Below are 20,410 nucleotides of genomic sequence, written 5' to 3' on the forward strand. Positions count from 1 at the left end.
CCCATATCGTGATATGGCTGCTTCTTATGTTCTGGCTCTGTCTTCTTTCTTAAAAGTGCTAGGAGTGTTTTAACTTGTAGAACTAAGCAGCTGGAACGCTTAGATTTGCAGACTGCCTTCTCCTCTATGTACCATCACCCTTTTAAACACGTGCTATGTTATGAGCCTCTTAAATCAGATACACCCAGCAGCAGCCTCCAGGATTACTGAAGCACTTCCCATGAAGCAAGTTAAGAGACAGGATCAAGAGCACGTTTAGATAATAATGTCATTTGCATGAGCCCAGAAATCCAGAATGTAACATTTTCTGACTGATCTGAACCCTGTATCTAATATTTTCCCACTGAGACCGGATAAATCTCTTAGCCTGATATATTCTCCAGTGCATCACAGTGGGCTGATGAGTCCCCTGCGGTTGAATTACTGCAGAGTGACTCTCAGCAAGGTCATAGTTCTGTCTCTTTGCTCACCTTCTCAAAAGTGTGATTCTGAAAGAGACTCTTGATGATGCTTTCATGCCGATCACAACTTGACTAAGGAAAAGAGACTACTTAATTGCCTGGCTCTTTAAAAATGAGACAGGAATATCCATTCATTTCACAATCAGGAAGGCTCTGCTCCCTTACATGACAATGCCTTTTAAAAATAATTTCCCATTACAAATTTCAGAGTTGAAAAATTAGTACAGTGATGGTTTCCCCCCAATGAACAATGCATGTAATAATATTGATCCCTTGAGGAGAAAGTACATATCCATTAGGCAATAGCCAGAAGATTTTATTTGAATCTGTCTACAGGAGGTTTTGCTTTGGTCATGATACAAATCATAGAAGCTACTATAGGCAGACCTCATTTTATTGTGCTTTACAGATATTGCTCCTTATGGGGCAGCCTGTCCCACGCCCCTCTTCTGGCCATGGGAGTAGAGATGGCTAGGGCTGGAACCCAGTTTTTCCTTTCCCACCCCTGCAGGCAGGGGGGCTGGTTTAATAGACTATAGTATATTGTAAACCTAACTTTTGTATGTATTGGGGGGGGGGAGAAATTGTTCGGTCCAGAACCGATCCTGCAATATCTCTGAGGTATACCTGTATTTCCAAAGCCGGGGGGGGGGGGGATGCCACCTGATCATATGCAAGTTCTCTACTGGAAATGGGAAAATCTGTCATTTTTTGTTTGTCTCAGTTTCTCATATTTCCAGCTTAAAATTCTCCACATTTCCACCTCTGTTGGTGATTTTTTTTGGTGTGTATATATATATATATATGTGTGTGTGTGTGTGTGTGTGTGTGTGTGTGTGTGTATTCAGCATTTAGTGCAAATTTCTTCTAATAAACACATTTCTATACATTTTACACACATTTTACCCAGGTATACACAATTGTGTAAACATTGCTGAAGAACTGCATTGGAAACATTCATCAATTTTCATATTTCAAAGGATGGCTGGGTTTTGCCTATCAATCAGATAATACAATTTACCAACATTTGATTAAAAATGCATATAAATATGTGCATTTTATGTAGAGAATGAATTCATAGGTAGCAGCATTTCTAATGACTAGATCTGCACTATACTACTTCATGAAACACCAAAATCCTGAGGTATAACTCTAATCATGTTGTCTAAGATCGCAATCTAGATATTTATAGTGCCCCTCATCAATTTAAGTGCTCAACAAGATAATAAAAAACCTACCATCATAATACCCAGTGAAAATCCTACAGGATAAAGGTATCACATGTTCAGAAGATTACAGCAATTGGATTCTGGTTATCAGAACATAGGCAAGGGTATTCCCAGGACTGAGAAATACCCAGATGTATCTTGGCTTCTAATCATAGATTAAAGTTAGAATTACAGTTAGAATTACATGATATAATCAAGGATTATCTTGGAGCAGGTTTTCCTCCCAAGAAAAAACTAGAATGCTGCAGAAAAAGGTGCAGCCAAGCTATCTGGCTTCATTCTCCATATCAGCCGGGACTCAATATGAACCCTGGAAGAAAGTATTCAGAAGTATTTTCTTTCCAGTGATGGATTGAAAACAACTTTTAAACCTTTTTAGAGTACTTATAAATCCCACCAGCTACCACTATGTTTTCAAGAGCAGAATTTATTTTGTCTGCATTTAATTATGCATGGTGCCAGGCCCCATTATAAATGCAGTCACTGTTGCAATGATCATAGATGAGACTATAAATGCACACATAATCCAAAGTGATGTAGCCTGATGATTACAACATAATATGGAGAGTTTAGTAATCCATCAAATTACCTACCAGCGGTTGCCTATTTCTTGTAAGTAAAAGGCACCCTAGTGGCAAAAAGAAGTGATGATCCCAAAAACGTATTAGAACATGACTTGAAACAACATGTGACATGAGTTCAGCACATATAGGAGAGGTTTGGAAAACTTTAGGGATTGGTCTGGGCTACTGTGAAAATATTCAAATATTATCAAATGTTATGTCTCTGAACATGAATGTTAATACTCAGAAAGGAAAGAGTTAGTGTGTGAACATGTCATCATGTTTATTTCAGCCCTCCTGTGGAAAAAAAAACAACAACAACTGCAATCTAACACAGTTATACGTACATTCATAAACTTAAGAAAATAAATGGGAAAGGTGCTTAGTTCAACTGTGGCCATTAGCCATAAAACCGGCAAGCACGCAATATGCATAATTCCATGAAAATGAAAATTAGTTTGCTACAACAGGGTAAATTTGATTTTTACCAAGGCAACAAAACTAGCAGTAGGGATATGTAAAATCCCCATGACAAGTGTTGCTACTCTAACATGCTCTTAGCTTCCCTCCTAATTCCACAGGTGTTTTGGTCCAAGAAGATGCCTCCAAATGCATTTCAAATGTCACCGGAGTGGGACTGGGGACTGGTGGCACTGCAGCTAAAAATCAAGGACAAGATACAAATGACAAGTCAAAACAACAGCATTTATGTAGAAAAGAGCTGACTTTCCATCATGTCGTTGGGCTGGAAGGATCATTTATAGAATTTAGATGTTCAATGAGGCATTTATCTTATTTTTCAAGGGTCATTTTCATGCCACAGCAGTTTTGACTATTCAGAGGCAGGTTGTAGACATGTTATGAGAACACACATGGGAAAACTCCTACCTCAACAGAGTTAACTTCTATGTCACTTTTAAAATGTTGATGTTACCTTTTTTTTCCTGAATTGATGACCTTCTTCAATCATAGTTATGTTAAAAATATACAATTTGAGACAATTTAGTATTTCTGTTTAATTTCCCTAAGTGAGTCATGTTGCTTTTTGATAGTCATTACATTTTGACAGTCTCTTACCGCTACTTCTCCACTGCAGTTTCTTGACTGGCAAATACCAGCTATTCTGTTTGGAATCAGAACATCTTCCCAGCAAGATGGACCCTTAAAAAGAAAAGAGATATATTTTTTATTTAAAAAAAATCAGAAGAAAAGTTTCACTTACTCTGCTTTGGAATTTTCCCAAAGAGATAGGAAAAGAAATAAAAACACTGCTTAAATCAAGAAATAACAAAAGGAAAGAGGAAACCCTATAAAAATTAAAAGGTAACAAATCCAGAACATACAGTGAAATGTACATTAAATGTAAAAGTACATTACAGAAAGATATGGGATTCAAAACTACAGAAATGTGAAATTAAATGCATTCATGTTGAGTTAGTTCCCACTGCCATAAATCAAATACACTGATGCAAATACACTTTAGATACTATTACTTCTGGTATAGCAGCTGCCAGGGCTCACCACACTGAACATATTTCACCTGAGATAAAAGATCTTAAGCAGTTTCCACTTTCTGGGCACAGTGCAAAATGCTGAGTTCTGACCAATGAAGCGCAAAAGAGCCTGAGTCTGAGAGATCCAAAGAACATCTTTATCCCATGTGAACCTGCCTGCCCAATGAGATCTTCATCAGAGACCCCACTGCCGCTGGAGGTTAGGCAGGCAGAAATCTGGAACAGGGTCTTTTCTGTGGCCGCTCCTCAACTGCCGAATGTCCTCCATATTCACTCGGCACCATTTATTTTGTCTTTCAGATGACCAAGAAAAACAGCTGAATTCTCCCAGTGCTTCAGGAAGCTAAGATGAGAACCTTTCTGTTACTTTACTGCTGCTCTTATGTATGTTGTTTTGCTTGGAGGGAATTGGTTGCATTATGAGATCTTACTGTGAGACAGTTTTCACTGTTTCTAAGACAACTTAAGCACTTGTTCTGATGAAAATATGAGGCATGGATTTTTTAAAATAAAGAAAAGGGGGAAAGTGTATGCAAGATATATAAACCACCAAATAGGAAGACCATCCAGGTGCAGGTTCCCCTATCAGACCTTTAGTAAATACATGGAGGTTAGAAAATGAGGAGCATAATTTCTGAAGGGGGGTAACGATCAATCTTTACTATTTAAACATCTGAGAAAGAATTATCTGTGTGACTGCAACAATTCTATTCTAAAAAAGCAATTCTTAGAAGCGGAATCTATTTAATGGTATTTTGCATAAAGCAAATGCAATAAATAAATGAGGATTGCAGAAGGAAAACTGAATAATTAAAGCCCAAGTTTACTGCATCCATACGCAAGTTGTAAACTATGGTAATAGTCTTTTTACAAATTTCCAAAGTTATAGAAGGTTCACAGACTTAAGTGATATTTTGCTGAGACTTTACAATTGACAAGAAAGAGGTTGGTATAGATTTTGTGTTTAAAATTTGATCACAATTTTACTTATTACTTACAAATAATTTACTATTAACATATGAACAACTGAATACAGAGGAGGGAAGAATCATTTATCTTCAGGGAAAGTGGCCAGGCTATATATGATGCAAATATCCTTCAGCTGCCATGCTTCAACTTATGGCTTTTTGCTACAGAGAAGCTTTGTGTTTAGTCCAACTGTGAGTGTAAGAGATGGTCCCTTCCTCCTGTAGCTTCTCAGATCTGCTAACCAAGTCCCTGCACTGTTATAGTGCACAGATGCTATGTGTAGGTGCCTCCTCAATCTTACAGAGTATCACAGTCCCTGTGATAAGAGTTCTAAAACAATGCACAGGAACACATGCATTTATCGGTAAAGCACCACACAAAAGGAATATGGAGGCAACCATACAATTACATTAATATTGCCTTTTTGCAGTCTCTCTCTCTCTCTCTCTCTCTCTCTCTCTCTCTCTCTCTCTCTCTCTCTGTCTCTCTGTCTCTCTCTCTCTCTCTCTCTCTCTCTCTCTGTCTCTCTCTCTCTCTCTCTCTCTCTCTCTCTCTCTGTGTGTGTGTGTGTGTGTATCGTCCTTCAGATCTGCCCTCTAAACCCACTTTCTCTGTGAACATTTTGGTTCAGCCTCTCAGTCCTCATCCTCAAACGAAAGAATCTAAAATTCAGCACAGAGGGAAACATCAGAGGAAGGAAAGTGAAGACAAGGGTAAATAATAGGAAAAGAACATGTATTTATTTTGGTCACACAGACACTCAGGCTTGATTAAATTAAGGTTACCAGATTGTTTTCAATGAATCCAGGGACACTTTTCTACTTCAATGGATTTTGTATGGGGACTGATTTGTAAATCCGGGGATTGTCCCCGAGAAACAGGGACGTCTAGTAACCTTAGATTAAATTATCTATAGATTATGCTTTTAGAACCAATCCTTATCTTGCCTGAGCAGCATGGTTGCTACTTCTATGTGATCACAGGAAAACTGCATAGGAGGGGCACACACACACACTCCACACTAATGCTACTGACCTTCAGATGGCATAGAGAGTGAGTGACCATACCACAAGCCCCACCCACATAATTTCTGCATTTCAAACTTCATCAGAGCAGCACATACCCCTGAAGAAGCAATTACACAAGAACTTATCCTTATTATTTATGTGCTATGACAGCTCAAGCATCTGTGCCACTAAAGGGCTAAGACTCTGGAATGTTTCTACAATTCCAATGTGGATTAGTATGAGGGCATTCGATCTACTCAGGTCCTGGGTGATAAAGGAGTTGTCACCTGCTTCCAGATCCTTTCCCTCAATCTTTGCACTTTTACTACAGATACCACTTGCTCTCTAGGGGGAATCCACCTCACCATTTCAAGAACCTCTGACAGAAGTTGTACTGTTTTAACTGCAGCTGAAATGGGGAAGTTTCAGTCACCTTTTTTTAACAAAACAAAAAAAAAACCTGCTCAAAAATGTACTAGAGAAATTCAGTAAACTGACAAATTAATCAAATGCCATGATTGAACTGAGTTTTTGACCTGCAAAATCAAAGAAAGATCAGAAACTCAGGTCAGCAGAAGAAGTCAGTGATTCATCAAATAATTTGAACCATTTAGAAGGTATGAAATGGTTATGATGCTTCATTGACCAAACCCAAAGAGCACTCACTAATGGTTCCTCATTATGCCGGGAGGAAAGTGACAAATGGGATGCCGGAGGGTTCTGTTCTGGGCTCGTTGTTGTTCTACATCTTTATAAATAACTTGGATGAAGGAATTGAGGGGGTGGTCATCAATTTTGCAGATGACACCAACAGTGTCAACAATGTGGTGAAGCGGTGAAAAAACTAATGCTATTAGTTGGATGGTCATCTGTCATGGACGCTTTAGTTAAGATTCCTGCATTGCAGGGGCTTTGACTAGATGACCCTTGGGTCCCTTCCAACGCTAAGATCCTATGATTCTATTCTAGGCCGCATAGTGGCTCAAAGGAAGTAATAGTACCACTCTATTCTGCCTTGGTCAGACCACACCTGAAGTATTGTGCCCACTTCTGGGTGCCACAATTTAAGAAGGATATTGACAAGCTGGAACTTGTGCAGAGGATGGCCATTAAGATGATGAAGAGTCTGTCGACAAAGTCTTATGAGAAATAGTTGAGGGATTTGGGTATGTTTAGTCTGGAAAGGAGGAGTCTGAGAGGAGGCATGATAACCATCTTCAAATATCTCAAGGGCAGTCCCATGGAGGAGGGAGCATGCTTGTTTTCTCCTGCTCTGAAGGCTTGCTCCAGAACCAAGGGATTCAAGTTACAAGAAGCATCTCCACCCCCCATCATTCTGCCCGGACACTGAGGTCCAGTGCCGAGGGCCTTCTGGCAGTTCCCTCGCTGTGAGAAGCAAGCTACAGGGAACCAGGCAGAAGGCTTTCTCGGTAGTGGCACCCGCCCTGTGGAACACTCTCCCACCAGATGTCAAAGAGAGAAACAACTACCAGACTTTTAGAAGACATCTGAAGGCAGCCCTGATTAGGGAAGCTTTTAATGTTTGACTGACTATTGTATTTTCATATTCTGTTGGAAGCCACCCAGAGTGGCTGGGGAAACCCAGCCAGATGGGCGGGGTATAAATATTATTATTATTAATCTTCCGACGGTAAGAGCTGTTTGACAGTGCAACAGACTCCCTTGGAAGGTTGTGGGCTCTCCTTCTTTGGAGGTTTTTAAGCAGAGGTTGGATGGCCATCTGTCATGGATCCTTTAGTTGAGATTCCTGCATAGTAGGGGGCTGAACAAGATGACCTCTGGGGCCCCTTCCAACTCCGCAATTCTATGGTTTTATGAGTTTGTGTGTAATATCGTCAAAGTGCTGGAAAATGTAAAGTTCCTCACGTATATTAATTAAAATTACCCAGAAAATCCATCACAAATGTCTTTAATTTCAAATGGGAGAAATTACAAAAAAATAAGAGGGTTAGTTAAAAGGATGATTTTTAAAAAATAGTAAGAAGGGTCAAGTCTGTTTAGCAGGGTTATTTAAAAACAATATAACAGAGGCTGAGGTTAGAAAAGGCAACAACACATCTAGAACAGAAGGCTAAACTAGACAGAGCTGTAGTCTAATCCAGCTAGGTAATCCTTGTGTTCCTAAGGTGCATCAATTTACATGCATCACATACTTCATGCCAAAAAAGGGCATCAGATCATTTGCCCACTTCCTTTATCAAAAACAGTACCTCCCTTGTATACTGACAATGTACAATTCCCCCATTTTCAAGCTCTATGTCTAGTATAGGAATAGCATATTCAAAAACAGCCCATCATTTTTCTGACACAAAACTATTATAGGAGGCAAATTAGGTTTCCAATTTTTAATGTATTCTTAACAGGTTTAATTTAGGAGAACCATGCAATTATCGTCATCTGTTCAAAAACCCTTTCCTAGGAATAAACTTGCTGCGGCACAAATGGGGCTTTCAGCAACCTAGAGTCAGCCAATGGCCACATGATATGCTAACTGTTGTGTGATAGGAGATCTCATTTCAATTCAGAACATGGAAATGTATTTGAATAGCCACAGATATTATCATGTAAAGCTTCATTTATTTCACCAGCCCTTATATCTTGATAATTGCTAATCCAACTGGACTACATTTATTAAATGAGATGACACACATTAGATTTCAAGTGAATGCTTGGGTATTATCATAATGTAAACATGATTACTTTGCTCCCAAATATTTGCTTGGATTTTTTGGGAAACGTATCCCTTCTAGTCTGCAAAACCCATCACAGGCTATTCTGGGGGGGGGGGGTGGAAGGACAGTGGAGGTGTGGAAGAAGAAGCAAGAAAAGACACCTCTGCCAATTTTTAACGCAGTGCCCATGGAGGTTGGTCATTAACATAATTTCATGCTACGTTTAAATATTAAAAGAGATTTGCAAAACTGACACTTGTGGATTGAAATCTTATATTGTAATTGTTTTGCTTTAATCACAGCAAAAAGCTGAGCAAAAATGGGGCTAGGTAAAAATTCCAATGCCATCTCAGAAATGGCCTGTGGCATGAATTTTATATAAATAAGAAGGTAATTGCTAACCCAGCAGTCCAGCAGTATCTGAGATAATATGTCTGATAGGCCCATCTCAACACTAAAATGTGTATCATTGTCATGGTGTTCCCACAAAGGGAAGCTTGAAAGCAGAACTTTTGTAACAGCTTTTGGAATTTCTACAACTATTTCCAAGAGCATTTGCCTAGGTTTTAAAAATTTGCTATTTTATCTGGCTGAATAGTTTTGGAATGTTACTCCTCACCATTTCTGCAGAGGTGGTGGCAACAGTGGCCCCTTCTTCTGTTTTGAAGTTAGACTGGTTCAGAAAATAAACTTAAGTGTCCCTGATTTTTGTTTAGCTTATTCTCCAATCCAACACAAGCTGGTGGGGAGTCACTCACCACTACGTACTTAAAGGATTGCTACTTACAATACAAGCCTGCAAATCTATTAAGGTTGTGGTACTGCCTTCCCTAAGAGATCAGTCTGCTGCCCACTTTACTGACATTGTGATGCCAGTTAAAAAATCTTTTTGATTTTGATGAGCATGTAAAATCTTGGATTGCCTTGCTTCCCTTCCTTTCTGAAATTTGTGTCTGTTGCTCTAGCTTGACAGTTACTGTCTAAAAGTTGAGCTATTTTCAAATGGTGCTTGCTAGCTGACATGGGCACTTCTAGTGACACAGAAATATGGACTTCAAAATGTTGAAATAAATCTTGCTAGGATTCAAGAAGTATGTTTTTGTTCTTCTACTCCAGAAAATTTACTTGCTAAAGTATAGCAACACAGCAATCCACAGCTGGAGTCAGCAATGCTTCCGAATACCAGTTCCAGGAAACCACAGGAGAGGAAAATGTTGTTGTGCTTGAATCTTGTTTGTGGACTTCCAACAGGCATCCGATTGACCACGGTTAGAGAACAGGATCCTGGAATAGATGGGCCATTGTCCTGATCCAGGTGGCTCTTATTCTGTTCTTAAAATGGAATGTTGCCATGCCTCTTCTCATTAAATTTTACTCAGAAGCGGCAACAAGGAATATTATTTGAATCCCAAAACAATTCGCTCACTGCTCTTCTTCTTTTCTTCTTTGGCGATCACTCGCAGCCGAGGAAGATTGTCTTCCATAAACACGGTTTTAACAATGAGTCCGTAAGTGACTGTGGAGGCCAATTCTGGATCCACACGTCCTTCCACACTGGGGACATTGGTTTCCGGGCAGGAGTTGATCACAGCGTGGATTTGCCAAGCGTGCCTTCCTCTTAGCATGTTTCTCCCTTGCATCCTGAGTTCGAGTGTCTTCAAAGCCCATGACACCTTCGGTAAAGGCTGTTCTCCAACTGGAACACTCGCAGGCTAGTGTTTCCCAGCTGTCAGTGTTTATACTGCATTTTTTAGATTTGCCTTGAGACAGTCTTTAAACCTCTTTTGTTGACCACCAGCATTACGCTTTCCATTTTTAAGTTCAGAATAGAGTAGTTGCTTTGGAAGACGATCATCAGGCAACTGCACAACATGACCTGTCCAAAAAGTTGATGTTGAAGAATCATTGCTTCAGCACTGGTGATCTTTGCTTCTTCCATTACACTGATATTAGTTTGCCTGTCTTCCCAAGCAATGTGTAACATTTTTCGGAGACACCATTGATGGACTCTTCCGAGGAGTTGGAGATAGCGTTTATAAGTGGTCCATGTTTCACAAGCATATAGTAAGGTTGGTAGTACAATAGCTTTGTAAACAAGCATTTTTTTTTCCCTGCGACTGTCCCGGGACATTCGCTCACTGCTCTAGAGTAGCACTCATGCAGTGAATGGATTCCAGCCACATTGGTTCACTCAAGAGTTCATTCATGGGCTAATGTAAGAAAGCTTAGGCAATAGACTAATATTTCAGATAGTCATATATTAGCTTAAGAAGTTGAAATATGAGTAAACCTTCTGACCGTGCAAGTAGCTCCTTTGCTCCTCCCTTTATTGCTAGAGCAAATAAATCAGGAATTCTTCAAGTAACTAAGTTTAAAAAGTTTCGGAACAAGCCAGAATATTATGTAAACTACAAACCTTGTATAAATATTCTGGCTCATTCCAAAGCTATGAATTATTTAGTTTCCCAGTTTGGACAAAACAAGAAAATATGGTTAACAGAATACTTGGGAGCCAGCATGGTGTAGTGGTTAAGAGCTGTAGTCTTGTAATCTGGGGAACGGGGTTCGCGTCTCCGCTCCTCCACATGCAGCTGCTGGGTGACCTTGGGCCAGTCACACTTCTCTGAAGTCTCTCAGCCTCACTGACCTCACAGAGTGTTTGTTGTGGGGGAGGAAGGGAAAGGAGAATGTTAGCCGCTTTGAGACTCCTTAGGGTGGTGATAGAGCAGGATATCAAATCCAAATCCAAAATTCCTGGTTTGCTGATTCATAGTGTGTTGAGATGTAATTGTCTAAAAATGGTCTCAGTGTGACTTGGAATTGTGCTTAATTGAACCTGGTTTCTCATTCCATTTCACCTTTGGATTGCAAGTTGGATGGCAGGACGAGCAAAAATCACATCATTTATTCATGATTAATGGCTAACTTTGAAGCATTAATCTGTGTGCAAATGTTTATTTTGGTACAAACTACAAATTTTGCTACTCATCTGGAACAAAATACACAGAAACCTAAAATATTAATATTAATGATTTTTTTGTATTGTTGTGTGAATTGGCTTAAGCAACAACAAAATACCCTTTTTACTAAAGATTCTCCAACCCTGAGGGAGTCCTCTAATCTCTCCCTGCATGTGAATTCTCAGTTTTGAGCACAGTTTTACTTAAAGCACTCATAATAAGACATATTTGCATATAAGCTCACCAAGACAACTTAATATACAAATCAAGGACTTTGATTTGCATTTCTGCCATTAACAACAATAATTAGCAACCTTGTCTTCTAAATAACAATTTGTGCTGCGCCGCCATGTAAATAATTTGTGCCACACTGAAGTATACACAAGAGGTAATAAATCAAAGATGTAGGGAAAGCAGATCCCCACAGCCTCTCTATGAATATTCCCAAATAATTAAAACTGGTTTAAATATGGTAACTGATATGCATGGCTTTATCTAAAACATTTTTTGTGGGACTAACACTGTAAGACACCAATAAATAAATAAAATTCAAGTCTCTTCTAAATGAACATGCAGAGAGAAGCAGCACCTAAGTAATCCAACTTTCACTGAAACAAAATGTCTATACCGCACTCCTTAATTTTCTGCATACTATATATATATTAAATCTAGATTGGAAAAATATTAGTTGTATACTACACATTAGGTTAAAATCCATTTTTGACCCCCAAAAAGGTCCAGTTCTGGAAAATGCTCTATCACAGCTCCTCAGATACTGCACTTTAAAACCGTAAAATCAAGATTTCACACAATACCTGAAGAAAACAGATTGCTACCTAGTCCATTTTTGATTTTGCACAAAATCAGCATCCATGGGTGGGGAACTAAATATTATCAAGTGTGCCAGAGAGAAGCAAAGAATCTGTGTATCAATTCAAAAAGAAAAATATGTATCCAACAAGAAATGTCATTAACATATTAAAACCATAAAACAGATTAGCATACATATTTGCTATTTATAAAGTTTACCAATTACACCTGGAATATGTTACTGAAACATTATTCTAGAGGAAATACATACATATAAAGAATATAACACCCAATTCATCCAAGAAAAGATTTTGATAGATTTGCTCCAGAGCTGCAGTCAAAGACCCATAGATTATTTACTTTGAATGCATAAGCCAAATTGTTTCCCTGGACAAATTGTTTCCAATTATTCCCTGGAAATTATTCTCCCAGCTCATGTGTGTTTGCTTGGGTTTATCCATCATCATCATCATCATCATCATCATCATCATCATATCCTCCTTAGCTGAGTTCTCAAAGCAGAAGAAGCTTTTTTCAGGGGAGAATCTGTAGGTGAAAGGAGGTTAAAGGACTTCCTCTTCTCCTCAACATTCTTCACTGCAAACAAACTACCCAGTCATTCACATTAAATGTCACATCTCCTCAGGAAACATGTGTTTACCTGCATAATATAAGCTCCATCCTAAAATGAATCACACATTTCACCAAAGTGCCATATGATTATCTGTTTCTTTAGGGAACCTTAACCCTTGTATATTTGTGTAGCAGCAGGAAACTTACTTTACTATGAGAGGTAACCTATTCCCAGTGGATTTTTTATTTTTTTACTTTTCCTATCCTGTGTACTCATTACAAACTTGTTATCTGCTTCCTTGGAATCTGGGCTTAAAACACGCTCATGAGAAACACAAACAGATTTTGAACCAAGGATGAGAGCAAGCAGCTAGCCAAAAATATGAAGTCAGGTGAATTGTCTCTCATCTTGGATCAATGTCAATAGCTTTCAAGCTAAGGACTAATGATGACAAGGGGCAACTAAAAAACATTTGGTCCCCGATACCTGAATCTTAATTCTAGGAGATACTAACACCTAATTTCCTACACCAGCATTCATGCACATGCATCCTTTCAAATCAGAGTATCCACACCAGCTAAAATATTTTGTGATTTATAGCTGGGAAGAGAAAAGGAAGTCAACAACATACTATATTATTTAACTCTGTTGGAACACAAATTGTGTGTGTGTGTGTGTGTGTGTGTGTGTGTGACTTTATGAATCACTTTGCATACAGAACTGTCTATATCAAACAACGATGGGCAAGTCTTTATCAATAAGAAGAGACCAGTAATAAGCATATGGCAAGCTAATTCCTTCTCCTGAATTAGAACATCAGAAACAAACAAGGGCTAATCTTATTAATAATCCTGACAGCGAAAGCATGCTTATCTGAATTTATAAACCCCAGAAATCATCATATTATTTTCTGAAGACATTTCTCTTTTGCCTGCTTATGTTTGGCTTGTTGCTGTGAAAATCTAGCTTTTAAAAAATACAATAAAAGAGAAGGCAAATACTTCATGAAAATATAGAAGCCTATTTACATAATAAAAAGAACATTGTTCTAGCTAGTTTAACTGGCCTGTCTGAAGTTTTATGTAAAGGAGGAAAACAAAAGAATTGGGAAAGTGCTTAGCTGGTATAAATGTTGTTATATTGTCATTGTGCCGTTTCCAAAACAAGTCTTTAGATTATTAAAGGGTTACTATATACAGTCGTACCTTGGAAGCCGAACGGAATCCATTCTGGAAGTCCCTTAGACTTCCAAAACTGTTGGAAACCAAGGCGTGGCTTCTGATTGGCTGCAGGAAGCTCCTGCAGCCAAACGGAAGCCGTGCTGGTTGTTCGGCTTCCAAAGAATGTTTGCAAACCGGAACATTCACTTCCGGGTTTGCGGTGTTCGGGAGCCAAAATGTACAAGTGGCAAGGCATTCAGCTCCCAAGATACGAGTGTACATGGCAATACTGCAGGAATCATCATCTGGGTTTGCTGCTGAAATCAGTATATGGTATAGCAGAATAAACTACAAAAACAAACGTACAATACTTCTGCATCTTCCTCTGCAGAATCCCTGTCAGTGAGAGTTGGGCCACCCAGTCAGGCAGGTCCCTCTATCAAACCTGCACAACATGAGGCTGTGGGCCATTCACAATATCTTCACTGACAGTATCTTCATTCTCCAAGAATCTGAGGGAATTCCAGTTGTCAGGAGCAGGTCGATAATAAAATACCCAGTGTCACTGAAGTTAACTTTTTATTCAAACAAACCAAAATAGTGCATGCCTAGTGATCATAGCAACTCTTCCCAGTAGGTCTTCCCCCAATGAGGCAACTGAGAGGACTGAAAGTCCCTGCCTTCCCACTACTCTCTAAGGCTTCTCTCCCCAGTAGCCTTAAGTTCTGCTGTCTTGTCTCTTTGCTCCACCCTCTTCATTTCTATGCGTGTTCTGTTAGACCGGGGGGGGGGGAGGGGAGCTGACTCTTGCAGCAGCAGGAGACTCCATGGATTCTGCAGCAGCCTGCTTCATCTCTGTCTTCTGACCCAGCTCCTCTCCTGCTTTTGATTCTGAACTGCTCTCTGCCCCAGCCTCTTCTTGCTCACTAAGCCCTGTTGCCTCTTCTGCTTCTGACACCTACTCCTTCCCATTCTGCCCCCTCTTCTCCCTCTCCACTCACTGCTGTCCCACCACCTATCCTCTAGCTCTGAGCCTTCTTCCTCTGTGGTATTCCTTTAGGGTTCCCCTGGGGATTCCCCGGCTGGTGCTTCCTGGCCAGTCCATGACAGTTGTTCAGAGCCCTTTCCCAGTGAGATTTTTATCCCAGTTTTTACCAGCATCAATTTGAAATTGTATTTATATAGCTTTTATTGTTAAATGGCTTCAGGATGTTTTATGAGAAGTAAGAGGCCATTAGTGGGACCTGCCTAGCAAATGCCAGCAAGGAAGCACTTGCCTCACTTACAGGCTGAGTGAGTTCCAGATGTTCAGCCTCACTCCCTTGTCCTTGAGGTCTAATGGCAGCAGGACAACAGCAGGGAAGACCAAGGATGAGGGCAGGATATGCTGCCTAAATAAACCTGGTTCCATGTGGACACAGCATGTTATTAATATTTCCTATACCGCACTGGAAAGTAATGGCATTGTACAAATAATTTGTAAGCCACTTTGACAGCCTCTCGGGGCTATAAAGTGTTATAAAGTACAGCAGTCCCACAACTTAACTTAAATTCTCGGGATTGGGCCTAAATCCAAAATCGTGTATAAGTCAAAACCCATTGGGGTCAAAGGTGGGTGGAATTGACAATGTCATTTTTGCTGGAACCCTGCCGCCTTTTTATTTTTTAATTTTGGCACACATGTAAAGCTGAATACACACAAGTTAAATGAACACAAGTTGCGAGCTTACTGTATTATAAACAAACATTCAAGCTCCTTCATAACAGTACAGAAGAAAGACACTACACAGGTTTGAGCACCATAAAAAAGTTAATCTGGGCAAATTATTTATTGCAGTGGAACATAATGTGGGATACAAGGTGCTCACTTTCCATTTTCAGAATCTGTTTAAGAGACCAGATTTCTCACCAGGTAAGCATGCAATCCCAATAAAGAAGCAGGTCCCTCTAGCAATTAACCCTGGCAGAATGATGCCGTTTCACCTCCGTGACAAACTCAAGGCAAAGCTACCAGTTGCTGAGAATCGCAAGTGAGGAATGCACTGTCACAGTCAGGTTCTGCTTGTGGCTTCCCAGAGGTATCTGCCTGGCCACTGGGTGACCAAGATATGGGACAAGATGGGGCTTTGGTGTGAGCCAAGAGGACCCTTCTTATCTTGTTAACTCCTGGTAGGGCAACCAGGGATCGAGACTTTAGAAGTCACACAGGCAACTGAAAAAAGAACCATAAGTGAGCTATTTGGTCACTGTAGGGAAACAAAGACGAGCGGAATATATGTTTGGCTCAAGAGACAATACTTCCAACTGTCAAGCAGAGAAGAGATTATGGCACAATTTGCAATGCTAAGTATTTCAGTAAGTTGGTTACTTCCTCATAGTTTTGGCAGCTAAAGCTAAAATAAAACTTTAAATTATGTATGTTAACACTCTGCTTCTAAGATACAGATCTCCAGCACCTCAGGCCATGTGAAGAATAAAAGAAACTTTAAAAAAAAGAAATGCACCTTTAACAGATGGACCTAGGAGCTTCCATTACTGAAAGAAGGTGACCAGAATCTCCCTGAGGGGATGAATTATCAACGACATGAAGGTTCCATGGTCTTATGTCATACAGACAGATCTGGGGAACATATTTCACCATAGTCTGTGAAAATGACAAGTACTCCCACATTATCCTTAGGTGCTTTTCTCAGCCAGCTGTCCTTCACAGAGCACCAAGACAAAAGGAAACATTTAATGAACCTGAGAACTATCCAAATTCCCCTGAGAAGGCAGTACCCTGAAACTCACGCTCATAGAAATTTGTTCACAGGTTGAAAAGGGACCAAACTAGAAAAGTGGGTTGTAAAGACTCTTCTTCAGTGTGCTCAGTTAGTAACTTCATATTCACTGTAGATCTCCTTTGGTTAACCCGAGTGACTGCAATAAGATATTTCTTAAGAGGGAAGATGTTGTTCCGGGGTGGGAGAGAGAGGGAGGGGAGGAATAAAAAGGAGAGGGGAAATGTAATTGGTTGTGTTGATTGATAATTTGTGTTAAAAAGGTAAAGGTAAAGGTACCCCTGCCCGTACGGGCCAGTCTTGCCAGACTCTAGGGTTGTGCGCTCATCTCACTCTAGAGGCCGGGAGCCAGCGCTGTCCGCAGACACTTACGGGTCACGTGGCCAGTGTGACAAGCTGCATCTGGCGAGCCAGTGCAGCACACGGAACGCTGTTTACCTTCCCGCTAGTAAGTGGTCCCTATTTATCTACTTGCACCCAGGGGTGCTTTCGAACTGCTAGGTTGGCAGGCGCTGGGACCGAATGACGGGAGTGCACCCCGCTGCGGGGATTCAAACCGCCGACCATACGATCAGCAAGTCCTAGGCGCTGAGGTTTTACCCACAGCGCCACCCGCGTCCCAATTTGTGTTAACATGTTTCAATAAAAATATATTTTTTTAAAAAAAGAGGAAATAGGTTGTGATAATAGCTTGAATTTAAAGAGGCACTTGTGCAGGACCTTTTGATGGGGAGCAGCAAGAGGAGTCCTATTCAGAAGCTGAGAATATGTGAGTCAGCCATAATAATATAGCCTATTCCATTTGTTTATTAAAAGGTATTCTCTTCACATATGTATGCTTTGTACTTACTGAACACAACATTTAAGCAGCACACTCACAAAAACAAATATGCAGAGACAACACAGGAAGAGGTCACCTTTCTACTTTGTTTTAGGTGTCACACTCTTACTTTATCACACCCAAATCCCTGTTGTTGTTTAGTCGTTTAGCCGTGTCCGACTCTTCGTGACCCCATGGACCAGAGCGCGCCAGGCACTTCTGTCTTCCACTGCCTCCCACAGTTTGGTCAAACTCATGTTGGTAGCTTCGAGAACACTGTCCAATCAACTTGTCCTCTGTCGTCCCCTTCTCCTTGTGCCCTCAATGTTTCCCAACATCAGGGTCTTTTCCAGGGAGTCTTCTCATGAGGTGGCCAAAGTATTGGAGCCTCAGCTTCAGGATCTGTCCTTCCAGTGAGCACTCAGGACTGATTTCCTTCAGAATGGATAGGTCACCCAAATCCCTACTGGTATGAAAAACTTTGCCATTCCACTGTTCAAGATACTAGTCACATTTAGCTGTTGTTAATCTAACCACTGTTCCACTTTCATAACACGAATTATCTGCCCCCATTCTGAGTGCATTTTTTTCTCTTATTAAAACGAACTGAAATGAAATAAGCCACCCAACACAGAAGACACTGGTTAAACAAACTTCACATGAGGGTGCAGTCAGTTAAACAAACAGCACATGCTAGCATAATTGTGGTTCTACCCTCCCAATCAAAATGTTTAAAATGCTAAATTTTGTAGTCCATGGAAACAGAAAACACTTAAAACCCTCACTGTTTGCTAAGTGTTCACTCAGAGTAGAAGTTATGTGCTAGAGCATGTGTATTGCATATTGGTTCCAGTTTTAATCCCCAGCAGTTGTAGTTAAAGCAAACCTGGCAGCTGGTCTGGGAAATACCTCTGCTGATGCTTCTCAAAGAGGACAATGCTGGGCTGGATGGACCAATGGTCTGATCCAGTATAAAGCTGGTCCATACGTTCAGATATCATTTTAAACCTTTCTATTGAAAAAATAGTCAACAGACCTTAACTATGTGGAGCTGAATTGTCACAGCTTGAATGTTTTAAAGCTATTTCAGATTGCAACTATGTTATCTCCAAGTGATAGGCATATGCCAGCCACATTCACAACTTGCCTGAGTCATTATAAAAGCACAGACATTTTAAACACCCCCCCAATCCTTCCTTTATAGGAGATAAGCATGTGAGTGGCAGTCAAGTGGAATATGAGCCTTCTTGAAGGAAAAGAAAAGTATTCACATTTTAGGAATAAAGCCACAAGACTGCATGATGATTTGTGTATGGCTGATTTTATTGTGTACTTCCTAGGAAAGTCCCTGACATTATCAATATTTGTCTCATGCAAAGACCCTAGAGCCAAAATTCCACCTGGAAGAGATTTGAACTGCTATCCAGAGGCATTTCAGGATATGAACCAAAAGGTTTACAGCATGCCAATCCAGCTAATTCTATTGCTTTTAATTCCAGCTGGACTTAAAGTCTTATCTCTGCTCTCCAGGCCTTCAGATATGGCCTATCACAGTAGCACCAATTCCCAGTGAATACTCAACTTCATGACCCGAGTGAGATTAAATCCCTCCAGATAGCCCAAGTAAATGGTTCATAACTTGTCCCTGTCACTTTCACTAATGCCTTTGTACCGCTAAAGAAACCAGCAGCGGTGTAAATATCTACCAATTATGAACTCTATTTCTCCCTCCCCACCAACATTCTCAACATCTATCAGTGGTTCTGGTTGTGTGCTTCCTGCTGAGAATACAACACAAGAATGCAGGAATGGGCTTGTTCAAGCAGAATAACACCCTCCCTGCCACCCCCACAAATAAACCCTCATTGTGTTAATCAACAGTTTGATGTTTGTACAAAAATTGTTTGCTATATAATTTGAAGTTCTGATCATTTGCTATATAGCAATATCAAGTGAAAGGACCATAGGTATATCACAGCAACAGAGTGAATCTTGCAAATCAAGCTATGCCACAGCACACTTCCACAGACAGAACAGGTTGTGTGCTTCTGAAAGGAGATAAATGGAACTGAAATTGATTGATTGTGTTTTTTATCAGGACACAGGACACTGCTAAGACCAGGTTTCTAAAAAGCTGTCAACCTTTCCTTTAAAACAAGCACATGAGATAATCCAGTCCCTAGAAGATAAGTCAGCTTTGGGTGAGAAATAGTTGTGGGAATCAAATCAAGATAGCTGAATGCCCAGGACAAACTGGTTGGGTTTTTTGGGGGTAGATTTTTCTTCATAACAAAGCAAAAATTAACAATAGAGCAATTAAATCTCCTTACCTGAGAAAACTGGCAAACCCTTGAACCAAAATTATTAACAAAACGGTAGATCTCAGCAAATAGAACCCCTTCAAATGTGTTTGGAGGGGAGGAAACACAGATGGGCAAAAATGGAAACTTTTAAAAAACTATTTAGATATTAGACCAGAGACTGTTGAAGTCTAAGAATGGAAACAGAGTTACAGTAGGTGGGAGAAGAAGACAGAAGCCCCACTAGACATTACAGAATGTCACTATGATGCAACCTTCTCTGCTGCCCACGGAGCAGCCAATGAAGTGAAAAACATGGGAAACCTACAGGTGAAAGAAGAGATGAAGATAAGGGTTGCTACACTGATTGACTGATTGATTGATTGATTGACTGACTGATTGATTGATTGATTGATTGATTGACTGATTGATTGATTGCCAGTAGCCCTATGCCTCCAGCAACATCTACTTTCAGCCTAAGGGTTGATTCAAACGTGTGCTTGCAAGTCAGTATCTCACATCACTCAGTATCTCATGACTGGATATGTGAACTACCTCTGCTGAAAAATA

The 20,410-nt window shown here is 40.1% G+C and overlaps 1 protein-coding gene and 1 long non-coding RNA gene across 5 annotated transcripts in view; one reads left to right on the forward strand and one right to left on the reverse strand.

Annotated features, from left to right (window-relative positions):
• Positions 1-20,410, reverse strand: part of PRKN (parkin RBR E3 ubiquitin protein ligase) — a 610,775-nt gene that overhangs the window by 321,095 nt on the left and 269,270 nt on the right. For all 4 annotated transcript variants that reach the window (XM_083605872.1, XM_083605873.1, XM_083605874.1 and 1 more), the window contains exon 5: positions 3,331-3,414. In XM_083605872.1, coding sequence (XP_083461998.1) covers positions 3,331-3,414 — 84 coding nt within the window. The remainder of the gene's footprint in view (positions 1-3,330; positions 3,415-20,410) is intronic.
• Positions 1-20,410, forward strand: part of LOC310759091 — an 84,108-nt gene that overhangs the window by 21,258 nt on the left and 42,440 nt on the right. Inside the window, exon 2 of the long non-coding RNA XR_014546208.1 lies at positions 4,068-4,151. This is a non-coding gene — a long non-coding RNA (uncharacterized lncRNA). The remainder of the gene's footprint in view (positions 1-4,067; positions 4,152-20,410) is intronic.

The sequence above is a fragment of the Podarcis filfolensis genome, assembly GCF_964270895.1.
Source record: "Podarcis filfolensis genome assembly, chromosome: 3".
Lineage (NCBI taxonomy): Eukaryota > Metazoa > Chordata > Lepidosauria > Squamata > Lacertidae > Podarcis > Podarcis filfolensis.